This window comes from Gobio gobio, assembly GCF_949357685.1.
Source record: "Gobio gobio genome assembly, chromosome: 23".
Classification (NCBI taxonomy): Eukaryota; Metazoa; Chordata; class Actinopteri; order Cypriniformes; family Gobionidae; genus Gobio; species Gobio gobio.
In genome coordinates, this window is record NC_137119.1 from 39815129 (window position 1) to 39836917 (window position 21789).

Consider the following 21789-nt stretch of genomic DNA (forward strand, 5'->3'; position numbering starts at 1 on the left):
AAAAACCAAATATTTGATATAAAAAAGAATCTATTTGCCCTTTAGTGAAGGCAAAAGAGCGTTAGACAAACGTCTGATGTGTGGCATTGGACCTGTGGGGTGTTATTTTAGAGGGAAGTGATGATGTCACAGCTGCTGACAGATCAGGTGACATTAGTGATGAAACAATGCTTAGTGAGGAACAGCGTTAGGGTTACAGCTAACATCACCAGGGCTTTATTTAGGTGTGAAGACATGCCACTGCAATCCTAGTAACATATTTGTCTAGCATCAATAACTCAAGAGCGCAGGGATGGACGGCATCAACAAAAACATATGAGTTAGATCATCGAGCAGTTCTGGTACATGGATAAACGTTTGGTACGGTTGGAAAAATTAAGATTACTTTATGTTTTATGCTCACCAAGGCTGCATTTATTTGATCAGCAACACATTAAAAACAGCAATATTGTGAAATATTATCATTTAAAATAAATGTTTTCTATTTAATTTTTATAATAATAATAATAATAATAAATCGTTATTTTCTATGGTGTCTTTAAATGTATATCTTTACAGAAACAAATAAAGTACATAAAAGAGAAAAATAAACAATAAGCATTAGAGTAAAATGAATAAAAGAGAAAAAGAATGTGCAATCAAAACCGTTAAAAAATAAAACGATATAAAATTGATACAAATGTTCAATTCAAAGCTACCCTAAAAAAATAAGTTTTAAGGGGAGATTTAAGAAATGCAGGGAGATTAGCTTGCCTTATCTCAATCGGTTAGGAATTCCATAGTTTTGGAGCTAATGAGGAAAAAGCCCCATCACCCATTAGTCTTACGCCCGTTTCACACATACTCTGTTTGCAGTGCGTACACATGTTAATGGATTGCAGCTTTCAAAAAACAAAAATAAAAGGTCTTTATGACCTGCTTTTAAAAGGGTTTAAAAACGAAAGAAAAGACGAGAGTCGGCTGTTTTTGTATAGCCATTTGTAAGTTTCTAATTTAAAATGTTTGTGATTTTAGGCTATAACCGATGTTTAAATGTTTTCCCACTTGTGTGAGCTAAATCTAAAGTGCTAGGCTATATAAATATAAAGTAATGAATTGAATAAAACGTTGGGTAACACTTTAGAATAATGGTCATTAGTTAACATTAGTTAATGTATTAACTAACATGAACTAACCATGAGCAGTTCATTTGTTACTGTTTTTGTTCATCTTTGTTAACGTTAGTTAATATAAATCCAGCTGTTCATGGTTTGTTCATGTTAGTTCACAGTGCATTAACTAATGTTAACAAGATTTTAATAATGCATTAGTAAATGTTGAAATTAACATTAACAAAGATAAATAAATGCTTTATAAGTGTAGTTCATTATTAGTTCATGTTAACTAATGTAGTTAACTAATGTTAACTAATGACCATTATTCTAAAGAGTTACCAAACGTTGTTTAAATGTACTACGTTAAAACGTGACATCTATGAAAGTGTAAACAAAGAGAACTGCAATTCTGACAAGCCATGTTCAGTAACAACTTTCGGATTTAAAAAAAAAAAAAAAGAATAAATGCTGTGTTTGTGGTATACAACCGCGGATCAGTTGCGCGCTGCAAATGCAGCATATATGAAAGCACAACAGCACGTGCTGCTCCTGCACCACGGAGTATGTGTGAAACGGGCATTAGACGAGTTTTCAGAACAACTAAAAGACCAGTTTCAGATGAACGAAGGTTACGCGTAGGAGTATAGGTTCAGCTCAGACAAATATTGAGGTACCAACCCATGTAAAGCCTTGTACGTAAGCTTCAAAATTTTTAAATCAACCCTAAACTTAACCGGGAGCCGATGCAAAGACTTCAAAATAGGAGTAATATGATCTCTTATCCTAGTAGATTCTAGCAGCCGAATTTTGAACTACCTGCAATTTGTTTAGGGTAGCTTTTGACACCCCAGCCAACAAGGCATTACAATAATCAATACGTGTAAACACAAAAGTGTTAATCAGCAACAGAAAATGAAAGCTTTGGATGTAATCTGGCAATATTTCTAAGATGAAAATGAAATGTATTCCTGGGATGCAAGTACTCCAGTCCATGGAACCTTTCCATTGCATACAAAAGGTTTATAGAGGAAAAAGATTCTTCAGATAGAAGGTTCTTCATACTAAGAATACATACATCACTTTTGGAAACTTTATTTTTAAAGGGCAATTGACACTGCGCAGACAAACGCAAACAAACAAGTTGGCCATCGGGATGTAGAATTTTATGAAAAATGAACGTCACGTTCACACTGCCCCAACAGACACTGCCAAACTCGAGCACCCACAGAAAATCACAAGATAATCTCCATTCATTTAAACCCATAAAATAAAAGATTGCAACTTTCAGACACGACTTTCTTCTCGTTTTATAGTTAATTTGAGGCCGTTTGTAATGTTGAGAGCGCATTATTGTAATGTGAGAGTACATCCATGTAACGAATCTCTAGCCTCGCTCTGCCCTCCTACGTACTTCTGCTCAATTTTCATTTTCCTTCAGTACTATTCCTTGCGGTATATTCTCTGGGTTCTCCAGTCAAATTTTAACAGGTCCAATCAGCGAACAGAGGGAGTGGCTGAGAACGATGACGTTGATGTCGTGCGCTAGTTTGAGATGACATACGTCATGACCAGACGTTAGCGATTGGTTATGGCCAGAGGTGGACAGTACCTAAGTACATTTACTTGAGTACTGTACTTAAGTACACTTTTTGAGTATCTGTACTTTACTGAAGTATTATTTTTTAGGGAAACTTTTACTTTAACTTCACTACATTTGAAAGACAAATATCGTACTTTTTACTCCACTACATTTCTATCAAGTTCCTCGAAGTCGAAAGTCGTTTCTGTAGCAGCTTTGCAAGTCAGTGGATACATTTTTTCTTTTTTTTTTCTCTCGACAGCCTATAAGTTAACACTTTTGTAGGGTCATATGAAGTTTCCCAACTTTTTTAAACACTGATCAGTTTATAGCAAAATGGAGGAAGAAGGCTCCTTGGCTAGTGTGTGCACCCATGGCCATATTAGAAAGTAAGTTTCAGTTTTCTGAAAAGATTAAAGATCAGTTTCGTTGACATACACTTGATGAATGTCTCATAAAATGTTCAAAAATGTAAATGATCTGGGAGAAAGAGAAGCATAGACGTATGGATGAATCTGAAAAAGCATGATGAAAGAGCTCAGTTCAGTCTGGTTTTTGTGCCTCTCAGATGCCAGAGCACGAGTACTGAATAGAACTTTCTTTCGCGTTTTTTTCCACACTTAAACAGCCTGATACACACAAAATGTCAAAATTTTCATTTTGGAAAGTACTCACGTAAACAAAGTTGATTATGTCTTAAGTGAACGTAAACAGTTGGGGGAATATCGGATGTGTATCAGTGTATAGGATTTGTGCATTCTGCCTTAAAGTGACAGCAGCTTTGTAAAAAGCTTTGTAACTTTTATACAAGTATTTAAATTAGTTCAAGGTGGTCTTATGCAAGCATGTCGGATGGAGCATCACTGACTGGCTTAAACCACCATGACGGCTATAGCGTGCATTCATACAACAATGCAACAATAATAAAATAATGCATTGACATAAAAAAAGGAAATTTACTTCTGATACTTAAGTACTTTTATAAACAAGTACTTCTGTACTTTTACTTAAGTAAAAATCGTTTTTTACAACTTTTTTTGTAACGGAGTAATATTTGACCAGTAGTACTTCTACTTTCACTCGAGTAATGGAGTTGTGTACTGTGTCCACCTCTGGCAGATCCAGTAGTTTTAAACAAGTTCCCACCTTTAAGGAAGTTAACGCTTGTCAATGGAGAGTGGCCAGACTCTCTGTACAAATATGAAATGTTCGAGAGTCTGGTAGGACCAGGCAAACAAATCTCTCCACTCGCAAGAGGATTTATTTCACTCTATAGCACATAACTTACTAGACGCGTGAATCTCTCGTGAATATCTTCTTGTTCTTTCTCTAGAATTGTCTTCTGATATGTCCAGAAACCTGACATTTTCACTACAAGGATAATTGACCGTTCGCAAAGCCCCGTCCCCTTTAGTAACTGTTGCTATGTCCGACAAGCCATGGCGCTCTCACACCACACATCATGTTCTCACGCAGGGAAACATCGCGGAGCAAAGAGGACGCTGACAGACAGGACAGAGCAGGTTACTTTTGATATGAAACTGTCTCAACTTTCAAATGTTGTCATTTTATAAAGAAATGTACACAATAAATACCGTCTTGTGGCTCTTTAATGTGTCATGACTGCTGTAGTGCCTCAGTTAACGATCATCTCTTCATTCTAGTTAATTGATAGCATCAAATAAACATGAATGAACACCAGAAGAAATGTTGTTTCAACAGCGGAAAGACAGTACACACCGTTTTTCAAGTTCAAGTCCACCGACGTTAAGCTACTAACTCTCCTAACTGCTTCGTCGGACAACACAGCAGAGTATGATTGGTCAGATCGCCTGTCAATCAAACTCGCTGCGAAGGGTGAATTTACTAAGCACACCCAGCACCTACACACAGTAGTCTTTGCATGGGACTTGTTCAGTCGGGAGAAAACAAACCCCACCAACACCAACAAACACAGAAGGGGTATCACATTGATCCAACAGACGTGTTTGTTGGCGTTTGTCTGTGCGGTGTGAATTGAGTATTAAGAGAGTATATAGTCATACTGCCCAGCCCTACAACACCACAGTCTTTATAGGGGTAAAATACAACCAAAACAAGAAAATAACATCACTCACGAGAATTTGGAAGCCATAGTTCCTCTGAACTGGGAATTCAGTCACATCGAAACATGTGGACAGATCGATCTCTCCGTCCAGATCAGCAGCCTGAGGAACATGAGGGACATTGTTAAGTTAGTTAACAGAGCCGTTTTAATCGCTGATGTTTGACACTCACCTCCTCGGCGATGGAGTCACGGTAGAACCTCAGGCTCTGGTCGGTCAGAACAAACCAGTGTTTCTTCCACTGAGACACCAAGAGAGACAGATGCAGAACAAACCTTTTGAATAATCTCCAGCTTAAACGTTCAGACATAACTAAAGCATTCATTCCTGAAAGGTGATAAGCTGTTTAAGACTCATTTTAGACTCACCAATCCATCTTCGTACAGTTTGGTCATCCATCCTTTCTTAAAGTTCAGCAGGTCCGGCTGAAAAAAAAGACATGAGAACAAAAAATTGAATTAATAAACTTCCAACATTAACAGGGAACAACCAATTGTTAATAAACATGAATCAAGTTTTCATGACCACAAACTGACCCCAAACTAAAATTCATTCAGAATGGATTTATAAATGATTTACATGAACCTGTGTTTCATGAATGAATCCCAATGACTTCCTTTTTCTGATTTTAAATACTCCCCCCACTTTAAATACAGTTTATCTCACCTGAAGAGAAAATTAACACAACTTAATAAAAATACAATTTATATGCTTATAGATAAAGTGAAATGCAAATATATTTTTGCAACCCAGGCTATCTGAAAAGTGTATTGTCTATGCTGTGCTCAATAATATCGCTTGCTATATTTGTTCACAGTGATTGTTTTAAAGTACTTTACATGCAATCAGCAAACATGTAAACTCTTTAGAATAAGACATTAACAGTTAGGACTTCAGAAACAAACAATAATTAAATATGTTAATATCAATGTGTTAATTTCAATACAACAAAGCTAATAGAAGAGACTGCATTGAAAGTTTAAAAAAAAAGACTTCTGCATCATAAAACCACCACCAAACACAGTCATAAGTCAGAAGTGTGCGGAAGAAATACACTATGAGATTTGAACAGGCAGTGGCACCACACAAAGCCATAAACAAACTAATCTACAACCTAAAATTACACAACCAATAATAATACAAACAGTATCTAATGCTGCAGTCCAGAGCAGATCTGGTCCAGTCGAGATCACACCCACCGGACGTTTGCTAGTTCACCGTTCACAGTACCTTAGTCTTGTTAAGTTTCATCTGTGACCTGTTCTTCACACGCTTCTGACTCACATGCCGTCTTTCTGTGTGTATGAACATGAATCTGTGTTCTCATGTGTGCATGTGTGTGTGTGTGTTTGGGCATGTGTCGGTGTCTCTGGTCCTAACTCTCGGAGTGAATGCTATTTATAATCGCGGGTGGTGAAGCGGTTCTGGGTTGGGTTTGCATGAACGCAGTCTAACAGCTGAAACACACAGACACTCTCAGAGCCTTGAAGCCCCTTAGAAACAAACATGCCGTGTTCTTAAGAGCAATTCATTATATAAGTGCACACTTTAGTTTATACGGCTCATATTCGCTTTTGCATGCAATGCAAGATCATTCTAACCAACAGAGTAAAAGTTAACTATTGTGAGAATCAAACAGCCATAAGCCAGGTTTCCATCCAAGGATTTTTTTGCGATTTTTTTGTGAATATCAACACAATTTTTTTCCATTTAACTTTGTTGATACTTCAAAAGGTGGCGAAAAACTAGTTTGGAAACACTTTTTGTCGGAAATAGGGGTTTAACGCAAATAAATGTCCATATACAGCATCTTCGTTCATGGTGTTGCTCCCGAAAGAAGCGTTTCTCTGTAGTTCAAAGGCGCATTACATCTACATATTATATTGCATATTGAATGATTGAATTATTAAGACGTGTTGCCTGTCAAACATAATTCATACTTATTTTTGTAATTTTGTCTGTTTTCTACAATCTAATAAAAGTTATTCAGAAAAGTAACAGCTAGTTAGCACCCGTTTCTGAATATTGCTTGATCAAGTATTGATCTAAATAGTCTTTATCATGAAAAACCATGACACTTGTTAATAAAAATAGTTTTAAGTATAGAATTTAATATACAATAATGTTTTGTTACAAAATGGATGAGGAAAATATAGCATATGAAAATATAACCTTGAAAATCTTGGTGGCTTGTCAAAACTAAAAATGTGGCGTCTGTCAAACGAAGGAAGGCTGTTGGAGTTTCCAAAACTGACAAAAAGAAAAGTAAAATAAACAATGTGTTACGTTTGAATAAATAAAATGAAAGCCATAAAACCACGATTTCATGAGCAGGATCTGGCTACTTCACAAATGAAAAATCACAAACATGACACTTGTTCATAAAATAATTTTATAAATACCATTTATTAATATGTAGTATAATTTTATCTCAACCCTAATTATAAAAAATAAGGGGTTGAATTCAAAAAGCGTTGAATTGCTAAGACGGCAGCTCTATAGACCATTTAAAAAAGTTAAATATAGGCCTACACAAATAAAAATGTTGATGTTTTTGATCGATTTGATGTTACTGAAAACCAGAACAAATAACTTTTTTGGTTTGAATGATTTGAATACATGCGTTCTCGGCCACGTGTGTTTTTTTTTAGGGATGACGTCAGTACGCACACCATTTTATAGGTAAAATGCCAATTGGATGGAAACCGGCTGAAGACAGTATATCTCACAAACTTAATTTTTTTACGTATATTCTCTTTGTCGATAGCAGTGTAAAAAGGAATGGATGGAAACTTGGCTATAGTCTTTTGCATCTTAATGAGCGACACAGAAAAGGAAAGTTGAGAGGTCAGATAGCAGTTAAGTCTTTGATCATGCACATCAGTCTTTGAAGGTCCCTTTTGAAACACTTACGCCGGTTGAACACTGCACGCGCATTTGTCGCACACAGCTGAACCGCGGCTTGTGTATTGCAAATACAGACCAGTATCGTCCATTCTGTCACCTTTTCCGGTGTTCTCCTCCGACCCCTGTCTGTCTTGTGCTTTGATTTATGATGGGCAGCATATATCTGCTGCAAATGCGACAGTGTACCCCTCTGTCCCAAACACATATGCATATAACATGCTGTATATAGGTAGTTTATAGGGGTGCACCGAAATTTCGGCCGCCGAAAATGGCATTATCGGTAAAAAAAAAACAAAAAAATAAAAAAAAAAAACAGCCGAAAACGTACACCGAAAATGAATGTCACCCGCACCTCCCATCCGTGCGCAAGCGCTTAGGTTTCACTCATGGTCGAGCTGTTATCACGCGACGCGTCTGCCTTTCAAAGATAAAGCATGTCAGCGGTATGAGAACATAAAGACGTATCTAACGTTAGCTGAACTACCCATTGACAGAAGCGTCAATCCCCTTGACTACTGGCGCGCGAACGAAGGCCGCTTTCCATTGCTTGCGCGGATTGCACGCAGGTATTTATCTGCCCCAAGAAGTGTTGCCAAGTCTGCGGTTTTCCAGTGGGATGTTTTTCCATGTCCGCGGGTTGAAGCGACCCCAATTATGTGATATTTAGACCCAGAAATGCAAATTTTAGCAGGCAACCCTGCCAAAAAAACACATATTTTACCCCCCAAATGCCATATTTCCCGAAGAACAGTGACAGACAATGAGAGACTATTCAGTGCAGCATCTCATAGAGACAGAGCATATTTAGGCCACGCCCACACCGGGGGGGAAAACAATCCAACGCTCTCCATTGACTTTGCATTGCGGGAGGCTGCATCCTTGTCATCTCGGACTTATAACAAAAAACAGAACAATGTCTAAAAGCTGATATGTGACAAAGTGTACAGCAAACAAGCTAAAAAACACAAAAATAAGTTTTTATAAGCTCTTGACCCAAAAAAACGAGAGTTTAAGGAAACAAAAGTGGATAATGGCAGTAAAACGTGACGCTTCAGCAGGAAGAATGGGTACATTTTGGGATCCTGACACTCAGTATGTCTCAGTATGCCTATGTGTGCAGTAAATATGTTGTCACTGTTAAGTCAAATATCCAAATGTCAGTTTTATATATTATATTTCCTGTCGCTGGTTACGTTCCCCTGTAGTGGGTGTACTTCTCAGTGTAATATAACGTGTCGCGCTCTGTCTCAATGGCCTGTATCCACTTTTTTGTCTTTAAACGCTCGTTCTTTGGGTCAATAGCTTATAAAAACATCTGGGTTTTTGGTTGTGGGTTTTGTTTAGCTTGTTTGCTGTACACTTTGTCACATATCCGCTTTTAGACATTGTTCTGTTTTTTGTTATAAGTCCGAAATGACAAGGATGCCGCTTCACGCAATGCAAAGTCAATGGAGAGCGTTCGATTGTTTTCCCCCCCGGTGGGCGTGGTCTTCAGATTATGACGTGTGTCGCTCTGTCTCTATGTTCTTAATGAGAACCATTCTGTGATTTTGTGTGCAGTTATTCAGATAATTGTGGATCTTTTTTTGCACAACTGTTAAAAAACTATTTTGTTTGATGAAACATAAAACTTGAAGAATAATATTACGCCTATTTGGTATTATTATTTATATTTATTGTTAAAAATATTTTAGGTTTTGTTATATAACTTAATAAAAGTTTGATTATTCTATTGGTTCCTGATTTTTTCATTTCAGATCCATTAAATTCAAGCAATTATATATATATATTAGACGTTTTTAAAAGAAGCCATTTTCGGCTTCAGTTTCGGTTCTCAGCCAAGTGCATCCAAAATGTTCGGTTTCGGCCCAGAATTTTCATTTCGGTGCATCACTAGTAGTTTATATGATAATAGTAACCTTAAAGTTAAGATATGCCTCTAGTTTTAATCATTTACGGGCCTTTGAGATTTGAGCAAAAACTTCTGGCAGTGATGTGTTTTTGTGAATTTCATTTTTTTGTGTCACAGCGCTGGATGTATGGTGATTGTAAAACACACGGAACACTTCAGTACATGATTTCAATCAATGTTAATCAGGTCAATTTTGTTCAAGAGCAATGCACTGTGGCTTTAATTCAACGTGAGCGAGTAGCAGCAAAAATAGACTCGCGTCGAAACGATCGCGGTGCTTCTGCTCTGCTCCTGCGGTGCGATGCCGCTCCGCCTCTGTGATCGGTGTGATTGCTCTAATCTATTAACATGGGCGCCGAAAAAATGTGCAGTGTGAAACCGGCCTTACAATGCAATTATAGTATGTAGAATTCAGAAACCCTTGTTTTTAGCGACACCGGTGGCTGTTAAGTGAACTGCAGCTGGCAACTTTTTGCTCATGCTCACACTTGCGTACAAGAAACTGAATGTGATTCAAGGCCCTGATATACTCAAGGCAAGTTCTTTTTCGTCCTTCGCTTAGTAAAAAAGAACCTGGAAATACCGTTACAGCGATACACTGTTAAAGAACATCCTAACACCGCCCCGCGGCTGAGAGCGACATTTAGATAAATATGTAAATATGTGCTGTGCGCTTTCCTCTCAATAACAAAATAAACACAACAAAAATGACAGCGTTAAGGAAACAGCAGTTAAGAAAGCATCTGATCATAGAGATGTGGATATGTTTGTTCCTAATTAAAATTACACCTTTATGATAGTTTGATTATAAAGTATTTATTTTGAGACTATAGATTACATAGATCTGACGATGTGTGGTAGTTTGAATGAATCCCTTTTCTTTGCATGACACATTGACATTACAGTACAGAATGGCTCTTTTGCCATTACGAAGCGCAGACGACGTCGCAGAAAGGCAGCCCTGCGGCTCGGAGGTGAACTCGGTTCTTTCGAACATTGTATAAGCATTTGTTTCATGTGTCATTAAACGGAAGAGAGCCTCTTGGGAGAGTGTAAATGTCAAATCCTTTTGATTTTCCCAGAGTCCTTCACAAAAAAAAAATCAGTCTAAGGGCTTTCACTGACAACCTAGGAAGTCTGGGAAGGTCTCATTTTTTAAGTTTCTTTACAATCTGTTCACACACTGATGTGGCAACATTTGAAATGAAACATGGGGGAAAAAAAATCTGTATTCACAAAATGTACAATAATGTTTTTTTTTTATTATTTTTTTATATATAATTAATTAAAAAAATCTAAAAAAATCTGTGTGTGTGTGTGTGTATATATATATATATATTATATATATATATATATATATATATATATATATATATATATATATATATATATATATATATATATATATATATATATATATATATATATATATATATATATATAAGATATGTATAAACATATATAAACATATATATATATATATATATATATATATATATATGTTTATATATGTTTATACATAAAAAAATTTACTTAAAATTAAGTAATTAATGACAGAATTTTAATTTTGGGGTGATTAACCCTTTAATATTCACCAACATAAAGTTCTGTTTTGCTGTTTATAATTTCATTAAAAAAAAACAACTAAGATTCTAAAACGTTCTACCTGTTATGTGTCATAAACATTAGATTACTACCAACACTATTTGATGTAATACATCACCATATATTCAATACCTTAGTTAAAAGAATCTTGTTAATTATAGCCATAATTAATGAGGATTTGTGTGTTATTACAGTATGTGCTCTTACAGTCATGAGTGTCTCTGTGGCTCTGCGGTCCAGACTTTTGGCCCTCCGGTAACCAGCTAGTGAAGAAACTTCATCCGTCCGACCTTTCGTCGAATCCAATGAGAAATCCTGCAACGGTTTAAGAAAGAAATGAAAAATTAATGAATTCAAAGAAACACATTACTGATGATTTTGATGAGTTACTGCTACCAGGCCATCTGAAATCTGATTGGATGATCCAGATTGAACTGGCTTGAACGACACTCAGCAATTTACTGAACAATAGCAACAATGTTTAGTGCTGTACTGCAATTTACACACTATTGTCAACAGATGCAAAACAGTGATTTTTTTTTATTACAAAAACAAATAATCATTAATTAAACACCATGTTAAATGAGTACCTGTTTCTGGTTGGAGAGGCGTCGTTCATTGCGTCCTGCTCTCTGATTGGCTGTATTAGAATATGAAGGGACGGGGTCTGTTGAAGAATTCGTTGTGTCCATTTGCTCTGGAGTGTTGACAGCATCTTGACACTCAAATCTCTCAATGACCTGTGAACGTCTGCAGCAAAACACACAGAGGTCAGAACAGAAACAATGGAAAATATGGCCTAATCAGATGCTTTCCTTTCATCACAGATCTTCTCATACTCTATTTTGGACCTAAAATAATGGCTTACATGAACAGAGTTAAATGCGATGTATAATAAACTAATAAATGCATTAGAAAAATAAACTAATTTCAATATTTATACCAAACATTGCGGGATGTTTACATCTACAGAGGAAGGATGAAAAATCACTACCGGTGAGAGCTGAACCTGACCCCATAAATAACCTCAACATGGTCATAACTCAAACATAAAATGTGACTGGAAATTGTTTTATGACATTAAAGCAGTGACATTGACTCAAAACAGAATCTAAAAGCCGGTGTAATGTAATAAATAAAAAAAGGTAGCAACTTTAGGCATGTATTGCCATTACCTTTGCGTTTTGGAGCTAGCTAAAGCCCTATTCGGATGGTAATTGTTTCTCATGGGGTCGTAAGGTATTTTCATCATTGACAGGGGCTAGTCATTGATTTTATTGCCATCCGAATCCAGAATGTCAGTGTTTTTCTCACACCACCCGTGTAAAAATCCCCGGCCGAATGACCTACTGTTTTTGTTTTTAGACCAACACCAACGTCGTGTGGTGATTTAATTGCCGTCCGAATCCACATCTCTGAGTTTCCAAGAATATATCACTTCAAAATTCACTGTTTATATCCTTTTTGACCCCTGCGGAGCACCGTACGGTTGCGCTTCGCTGTAATTTGGATGCAGTTTAAAGATCTAAAGACTTTTATTACTGAAATGCTGGCAAGTATTTACAAGTGCAATATAATTCATCACCGCTCCAAAAATAAAAAGAAGAAAAGCACGTAAACATTTGAAATGGTTATGCATGTTAAAATAACCGCAGCATTATGTTTACCTCATTTAAATGAGAGGCTGTATTCACTTATTTCGGCTCATTTCCATGTGGAATAAAATGACATCCTTTATTTTGAGATAAAATACAAGACAGAAAACCATTTTAACTATAATGTGCGTCTATACATCTTCCTATTTTTAAACAGATTTAAATAATTAGGATATTATTTTCCGATTATTAAATTAAATATGCATTTTTTTCTTATTATGCCAAGCATATGACATTTTATTTACAGCATACAATCATGTTATTGACCACGTGAGTAGGTTCCCAGGATCACAAATCGCTCCTCCACCGTGAATAAATCACCATCCAAACGCACAAGTTTTATCACTGAGGTGGCATGCAAATTAATATTTACGGATTTCCACGTGAGAAACATTTACCATCCGAATAGGGGGTTAGTTCACCCAAAAATGAAAATTCTGTCATTAATTACTTACCCTCATGTCGTTGGACACCCGTCAGACCTCCGTTCATCTTCAGAACACAAATGAAGATATTTTAGTTGAAATCTGATGGCTCTGAAAGGCCTCCATCGTGCATTTTACACTCTCAAGACCCTTAAAAGGTACTAAAGACGTCGTTACAAAGTCCATCTCACTACAGCGGTTCTACAATAACTTTATGAATCGGCGAGAATAGTTTTTGTGCGCAAAAAAACCCTAAATAACGACTTATATAGTGATGACCATTTCAAAACACGGCATCATGAAGCTTCGAAGCGTTATGAATCAGTGAGTCGAATCATGATTCGGATCGCGTGTCAAACCGCCAAACTGCTGAAATTTGCAGATTCAAACCGCTGAATCGACTCACTGATTCATAACGCTTCGAAGCTTCATGATGCCGTGTTTTGAAATCGTCATCACTATATAAGTCGTTATTTAGGGTTTTTTTGCGCACAAAAACTATTCTCGCCGATTCATAAAGTTATTGTAGAACCACTGTAGTGAGATGGACTTTGTAACGACGTCTTTAGTACCTTTTATGGGTCTTGAGAGTGTAAAGTGCCATTGTGCCAATGGAGGCCTTTCAGAGCCATCAGATTTCAACTAAAATATCTTCATTTGTGTTCTGAAGATGAACGGAGGTCTGACGGGTGTCGAACAACATGAGGGTAAGATTTTAATGACAGAATTTTCATTTTTGGGTGAACTAACCCTTTAACACAGACAAGCTTAATTTCCTCTGCAAGAATTTAGTGATTGAAGGCTTTTCTCAGCAGAGAGTACCTGAGATGTTAGCATGTGATTGATTTGTAGTATTTGTTTAACAAGATGAATTTCAGATGTCTTATACGAGCAGATGGCAGAGCAGAGGGACAGACACAGGAAACCAGCGACAACAGCCATGAGCAGAACCCCAGACAGCAGTCAGTCTTTGTCCCAGTGTACACCCATGTGTTAGTAGGAATAATTCATCTTTTACACCCGTTTCACACCGAACTGAAGCAGCGGCAGACGGCCAGCTTATGTAGCGTTTCTGATGCACAACTGATTTCTGGGGTACCACATTTAGCATTTCCTTTAATAACAGCCATCATTTTTCTAATTTATATAAAAATATTTGTATATTTCATATAAGTGGGCTAATAATGGAGCCTCATGTGGGCAGAAATCACATGACCAGATGAATATGAATCCTTTTTTTTAATCTCAGTTGCTAGTTGTGGAATAAATTGAACAATATTTCTACAATGGCACCAGCAACTGAAAACATTTGCTATTGTGTGAGCCATTTTAGCAAAGCATACACACAAAAAAATGAGTGAAACTTTAAATTCCACTCATTAAAGCAAAATTAAACTCAAACCCCATTGTGAAGCTGTTAACGAAATCGTTTGTGCCACATAGTTGGCAGTCTGAATTCACTGTTAATCTGCTCATTGAAATATGAGCTGCTTGCGGTGTGAAAAAGGCTTTGGTCTTTATGACTTTGATTCTGAGATGTGTGTGTGTGTGTGTGTGTGTTATAGTTTGGCCCCAGCAGGTGGAATGAAAGTAAGCAGTGGGTGTGTCAGTGGGCGTGGCAGGGCGTGGCACAGGGCAGGAAGTGCAGAGTTTCAGAAGACTGCCTGAAAAAGAGGAGAAACAGATCAAATAAAAAGCAAAAAAGACATAAAAAGCACGAGAGAAATGAAAAGAGAACAGCGCAGAAGTAAAGAAACATTTCAAATCACAGACACAGAACTGAGCAGATACAGCGTTCAGTTCTGCATCGAGATTTTAATCAAAATGGAAGAGAGATTAGATTGGAAGTTCAGTTGTACACAGTGTACACTAGGTGGCGCTAAAGCTGCAAGAATGAGATGAATGTCATGATTCTAAGTGCTAAAGGCACAGCATTAGCTCAGACAGATGTCAGCACATCCTCCCTGCGTCTCAGTTTCTGAACTTGCTCGCCCTGAGTGTCATTGACAGATAACCGGCTGGTTTTTCCTGCCGGCTCCAGCAGGTGGAGATATAACCTCCGCGCTCGCTCTGAGACGTAAACACAGCAGGCGTGTTGGCTGGGACTGAGCGAGCAGATTGTGTTTATACTGCAGGGGAAGTAGCTGCGTATCTTCAGTTCCCTATACAGAACTGTATCTGCTCAATTACGATCAGACTATAACGTCTAATGTGGCTATAAAATAATTTCTGTGATTTAAATGCATGTATATTGAACTAGAATGTGTGTGTCATTGGCTCTGGTACAAACTCTAGTGACTTGCCACCTAGACAGCATTTTTAGGCATCATAAGCACATAAAATCTATTGCAAACAGTACCAATACTAGATATTGTTGACATTTCAAAGGAAGTATCCGTTTGCATAACACCAGGACATGGTGATTATACACTTTAGTTAGGATTAGGGATAGAAAAGCAGCCAATAAAAATTAAAAAACGTTTCACCGAATATTTTTGTGCAACTTAGAGCATCAAGTAATTAACTTAACTTCACATTAGTATTAAAAGTGCAGTAATTTCTTTCTCTGTTAAAAACGAACAGCGCTTCAGAAGTTGAAAATAAATGCACATATACATGAGACTCCAGTCATTTAAGTGGGCTAATAATGGAGCCTCATGGGGGCGGAGATCACATGACCAGATGAATATGAATCTAGCTAGTTGAAATGTAAAATTTCTGCAATGACATCAGTAACTGAAAACGGTCATTATTGCGCGAGACTGCATTCAAGACAAAAAATGACTTTAAAACTTTAAATTCTACTGGAATCACAGAAGGATATTTTATTCAGTTTTAATAAAAAAAGTTAAATAAAACTAAACTATTTCATCAAGTATTTCTGTATTATTTTTTAAATAATATTATTTGTTAATTCATTTATTATTATTTATTTTATATTATGTAATTTTTTATAATATTAATTGCTATATAATACAAGAATGTTATTTGTTAATATAATTATTTGCTATTATTAAACCTGCAAAGCCTTACATATGAAATAATAGCTCGAAAAATAAAATGTATTTGAAATGGAACCATTTATTTAACTCTTAGACATGTGATTTTTGTCAACTTTTATGACTCATACTTATTTAATTTTCATTCATACTTACTCATACATACTTAATTTTATTCAGAGCAAAAATATGCAATTTGGTGCAGTCCGAGGATATAACGCATGTAGAACACCGAGTACAATAGGTTAGTTTTGATCATTTAGAGGCCTTTTGTGTATTAAAAAAAATTATATAGTGGGGTTTATAGGGTTAAACGCTTTAAAGGGTTAGTTCACCCAAAAATGAAAATTCTGTCATTAATTACTCACCCTCATGTCGTTCGACACCCGTAAGACCTCCGTTCATATTCCGAACACAAATGAAGATATTTTTGTTGAAAGCTGATGCTGAGAAAGGCTTCAGACAGGCCTCCATTGGCATTCAGTACATTTACACTCCCAGGACCCATAAAAGGCACTTAAAACGTCATTACAAAGTCCATCTCACCACAGTGACTCTACAATAATTTTACAATGCGACGACAATAGTTTTTGTGCGAAAAAAAAATCAAAATAACACCTTTATCTAACTTGTTCTTGTCTTCCGTGTGTGCCTCCACGACGCATGCGCGAGAATATGACGCAGATCCGGCGTTCGGACACATGACCCAGAAGCGATTTGTTTACAAGCAGAGGAAGACGCGCGTGTCTAAGCTGTTGGATTCTACATTGATCGTGCTTTAGGTCTCGGCGTAGTTCTCAAAATGGGACTAAAGTGTGCATTTCATGGATTCCCGAACGCTGGCTCTACGTCATATTCTCGCACATGCGTCATGGAGGCACACACGGAAGACAAGAACAAGGTGGATAAAGGTGTTATTTTGATTTTTTTTGCGCACAAAAACTATTGTCGTCGCATCGTAAAATTATTGTAGAGCCACTGTGGTGAGATGGACTTTGTAATGACGTTTTAAGTGCCTTTTATGGGTCTTGGGAGTGTAAATGTACTGAATGCCAATGGAGGCCTATCTGAAGCCTTTCTCAGCTTTCAACTAAAATATCTTCATTTGTGTTCTGAAGATGAACGGAGGTCTTACGGGTGTCGAACGACATGAGGGTGAGTAATTAATGACAGAATTTTCATTTTTGGGTGAACTAACCCTTTAAGCTCTGCTGCCCATGTAGAGTGTTTCAAATCAGTTACTTATAAAGATGCTGTCTAAGAATATAGCTGCCTCACTTGGGTTTGAAACCGAGCCTTTGTGTGTGTATCGCTCATCACCTTCGATCACGTCCGAACAGTCGTTCCACTTCCTCCCTGCCTGGGCTCCTTGCGCGTGCTCGCAGCTCCTGCCGTTTTTGGCTGGATCGGTACGCTTCCCGATGACTGAGTCTCCGTGCCCGCGGCACGTCCGCCAGGGCGGCGTAACCCTGCCCACCTCGGCCCGCCCTGCCCACACGGCTCTCTAGACTCTGCTCAGAGTCCAAAGAGCTCTGAGAAGAGGACAGGGATGATGGGAGGATGTTTGTGTGGCATGTGTGTGAGTTTGGACTGGAGAGTGTGTCCGGGCTGGGAAGGGGACTGAGATTAGCATCTGACGAGGGCGGGAACTCCAGCGATGGGGCGTCCACTGAAAGATGCTCCTCTGATGTGCTGAGTCTTTGTGTGTTGTGTTTGTGAGTGCGGGCGTTATATGTAACGCGCACGCCACTGGAAGTCTGTGTGTTAGCAGCAGTGTGTGGGTTGTGTGACGTGTGTTTGTGTGAGTTGACTGGAGAGCTGAAGAGCTCAGGATCAAATGAGAGATACCTGGGGCGTGAGGAAGAGGAGGGCGAGGTGGAGGAGGAAGAAAGCAGAGGGGGCGGCTGCTGCTGCGGTAGTGGCTCTCGCTCCTGCTGGCATTGGTGCTGTCGTCCTTCGTCTTCTTCGGGTTTAGGCTTTTCCAGCGAAAAATATCCGCTCTCCACCCGTGGCTTACGACCAGCACTCAAGTTTCCCGAGTCTGAGCGTGAGAAAGACAGAAAAATCAGTCAGTATCCTTACAAAAATGTACCATGGTAACATTACAGCTGCCAAAATACCTAGTTACTACTGTAAAATCATACCAAATGAATCTGGGATCTCCTTCAAACAGTGTAAAACGCCTGTCATTTTGTTTAATCCTGTGTTTAATGACAGTGGTGACTAACACCAAGTTACCACAGTTTTACTGAGGTCACAATCACTGTAGTATTTTGTCAGAAGTTATAGTTACTGTGGTTTTTGTGAGTAAGTGAACCTATTTAAATGTTCTTTTCATTTTGCCTGAAATTGGAGGTCCAGTGACTTTATTATGTGTGAAGTGGACGTCTTTCTTCTAAGACCAAAATAACTAATGGTTCCTGGTGGTGTAATTCAGTATTATAAATCACATGTACTGAACATGACGGCAATAGTAAACTGTGGCATAGTAGTCGCAGTCAAGAAAAGATATTTCTCTAGATTTTAATGGAGAAAATTTGACAAACCTCACTGTTGCTATGATGAGAGGCATTTGCAACAAAACTCACCACCCACAATAGAGTACAACAGTGTTCGCCCACCTTTAAAGAGGCCATGGCTCTGAAATTATTTTTCCCATTAATGATTTAAAAACACACAACTTTAACTGCTGGTGTCACTGCTGGTCAGGGTTGAATGATTTAAATGATAATTTCGTAAAATTTGCATTGTTTTATTTTTGTACTTTGGATTATTTTCTCATCCAATTTTTTAAGGAGGCACTGCCTCCCTTGCCTCCTCGGAGGAAGTGCCCCTGATATTTAAGTGATTTGAGAGCACAAGGAGACTGACTATTATGTAATTTGCAGTGCTTCATGGGCGGACGTAAAAGAGTTCCTTTGGCGAGATTAGCTTGTGATTCCCTGATTGGTGGGAATTTCTTTTGCAGAATCATGGATCATGTAGTTTTCACTATGCATTCTGCTGTTAAAGGTGGGGTCTAATGCTATTTCATGCATTCTGACTTATTTACACTGTTAAACAGTTGGATTATTATGCTAAACATTGCCACAGAAATACTCAGTTTTGAAGTTTTGGCCAATACACTCCTTCAGGATTCAAATACGCTTTGGAAAGTTTTTTCCGAGTATGGCCCTGTATGACGTCCATCAACGAGCTTCGTTCGGGTTACGGGAGCCGTCGGCAGCGCTGCCATTTTGTTTTTAGACCACGAAATCAACAATGTCACTAAAGAAGTGAGTTTCTGGTTGTGGGGGAAAGATAACCTTGTTCAGCTTCCCAAATAACCCAGCGTTAAGGAAACAGTGGAAGTTTGTTTTTCCGGAGCAGCAACGGAGTTCTGCAAGTGTGTGTGTTTGTTCCCGCTCATGAGTGGAAACCGCAGGCGGTGAGTGGAACTGCATCAAATGTCTGTGTTCTGTTGGCAGTCGTTGCTTAAGTGCATATAATGTGAACAACACAAACGTATAGTGAATTGAAAGTTATCCAGGGATAATGCCATGATGTATTTTGCGCGTGTGTGTGTGTGTGCTCATGACTCTTTAGCTCCGCCCACTGCACGCTTCCACAAGCTTGGCTGTTTTCGGAAAGAATCGGTACAGCGTATCTGTCTTTTATAAATCTGATAAAACTAAAGACTCTTCAGAGATATGAAGGATGCAACACTACTCTATAGTTACTAAAGATTAACATGAGACTGTGTGTGTTATGTACCCTACTACCCTTTAACAATTATTAAAACAAACAAAAAAAATCTAAAGAAAGAGCAGAGCTCTCTGCTTTTAAACAACAACAAAAACTTTTATTCTAGCATCATCTATTTTTAAATAAATAAAGAATAGCAAATGTTAGTATTAATGGAAGATGAATAAAAAGATGCGTCTTCAGACGTTTCCTGAAAATAGCTTAAGACTGAGTGTATAAAAAAGGAAGAATATACTAAATATATTTTATATGTGTAAAATATATATATGTTTTTTTTTTTAAATCATAACATATTTAGGAATTAAAGGTTTAGTTCACCCAAAAATTAAAATTCTGTCATTAATTACTCACCCTCATGTCGTTCGACACCCGTCAGACCTCCGTTCATCTTCGGAACAGAAATGAAGATATTTTAGTTGAAATCTGATGGCTCTGAAAGGCCTCCATTGGCACACGATTTCAAAACACGGCCTCATGAATCGACTCACTGATTCATAACGCTTCGAAGCTTCATGAGGCCGTGTTTTGAAATCGGTCATCACTATGTAAGTCGTTATTTAGGGTTTTTTTGCGCACAAAAACTATTCTCGCCGATTCATAAAGTTATTTTAGAACCACTGTAGTGAGATGGACTTTGTAACGACGTCTTTAGTACCTTTTATGGGTCTTGAGAGTGAACATTGTGCCAATGGAGGCCTTTCAGAGCCATCAGATTTCAACTAAAATATCTTCATTTGTGTTCTGAAGATGAACGGAGGTCTTACGGGTGTCGAACGACATGAGGGCAAGATATTAATGACAGAATTTTCATTTTTGGGTGAACTAACCCTTTAATAGATGTAACATTTTTAATATCTATATCTAGAAAACAAAAACTCAGAGTCGGGCAGGTCATTCCACCAGCTTAGAACAGTCAAGGTAAAGGTCCGTGAAAGTTGAATAAAAAAAGCAACATTTTGAACAAAAAGATGAGAACGACGATCAAAACATAAAGGGAGTAGATCGAGTCCATCAACACCCAATAATGACCTCTTTCTGTGTCGACATGTGATTCAGTACCGTTAGGCGGTTTTGGTTGTTTGCACATGCATACTTGTGTACGGCATGTCTCTGTTTTAAATGTCAAATTTAATATGTATTTTTGTGTCATTTTAATATTTCGTCAGCTGATTCCCAGGTTCACAACAGTATGTCATAACCTTGTTTTTGTTAGTTTCAAATGAATTGTACCCAGTTGACTCAGGCTGCCGGTGCTGCAGCTTGTTGGTATAGTGGCTCGACTCCATGTTCCCTCCTGCCACAGAGTGGCCCGGGTGGGCGGCACTCGCTCTGCCTGAGCTATAGTGCTGGGGAGACACACCATACTGCTGCTGCTGCTGGTACTGGTGACTGTCACCTTCGCAGGGCCTGGTTCCTGAACACACACAGAGAGAGAAAGAGAGAAATGTACAGACAAGCATAATATTTAACTAACCCGTAGTCAAGAACAAAGAGCTCTTTGATGTTAAAAACACCTGTGTGTGTGTGTGTGTGTGTGTGCAGACAGTCAGACACACGAATGTAACTGTCTAAACTTGCAGGCTGATAACAAATGAGCTATTGTGCCATGATTTCATACACACGCTGATTTGCGCTCAGCACCACACCCCACACTAAACACACACTCGCAGATTAACGTCTGTGTCTTTCCTGTTTCCACCTGACCGCCCAGTAATACCTTTTTGATTAAATCATAAAAAAAAAAAATCACTCAGTGCATTTTTC

General features: G+C 37.9%; 1 protein-coding gene across 6 annotated transcripts in view; it reads right to left on the reverse strand.

Annotated features, from left to right (window-relative positions):
* LOC307119795 (myosin phosphatase Rho interacting protein) overlaps positions 1–21789 on the reverse strand; it is an 80266-nt gene that overhangs the window by 23576 nt on the left and 34901 nt on the right. For 5 of the 6 annotated variants that reach the window (XM_079806334.1, XM_079806333.1, XM_079806330.1 and 2 more), the window contains 7 exons: positions 21256–21439; positions 17602–18322; positions 11793–11952; positions 11410–11517; positions 5147–5203; positions 4951–5019; positions 4791–4880 (listed from right to left, as the gene is read on the reverse strand). In XM_079806334.1, the coding sequence (XP_079662460.1) occupies positions 4791–4880; positions 4951–5019; positions 5147–5203; positions 11410–11517; positions 11793–11952; positions 17602–18322; positions 21256–21439 (1389 nt within the window). The remainder of the gene's footprint in view (positions 1–4790; positions 4881–4950; positions 5020–5146; positions 5204–11409; positions 11518–11792; positions 11953–17601; positions 18323–21255; positions 21440–21789) is intronic. The other variant, XM_079806335.1, reaches the window with a different exon arrangement.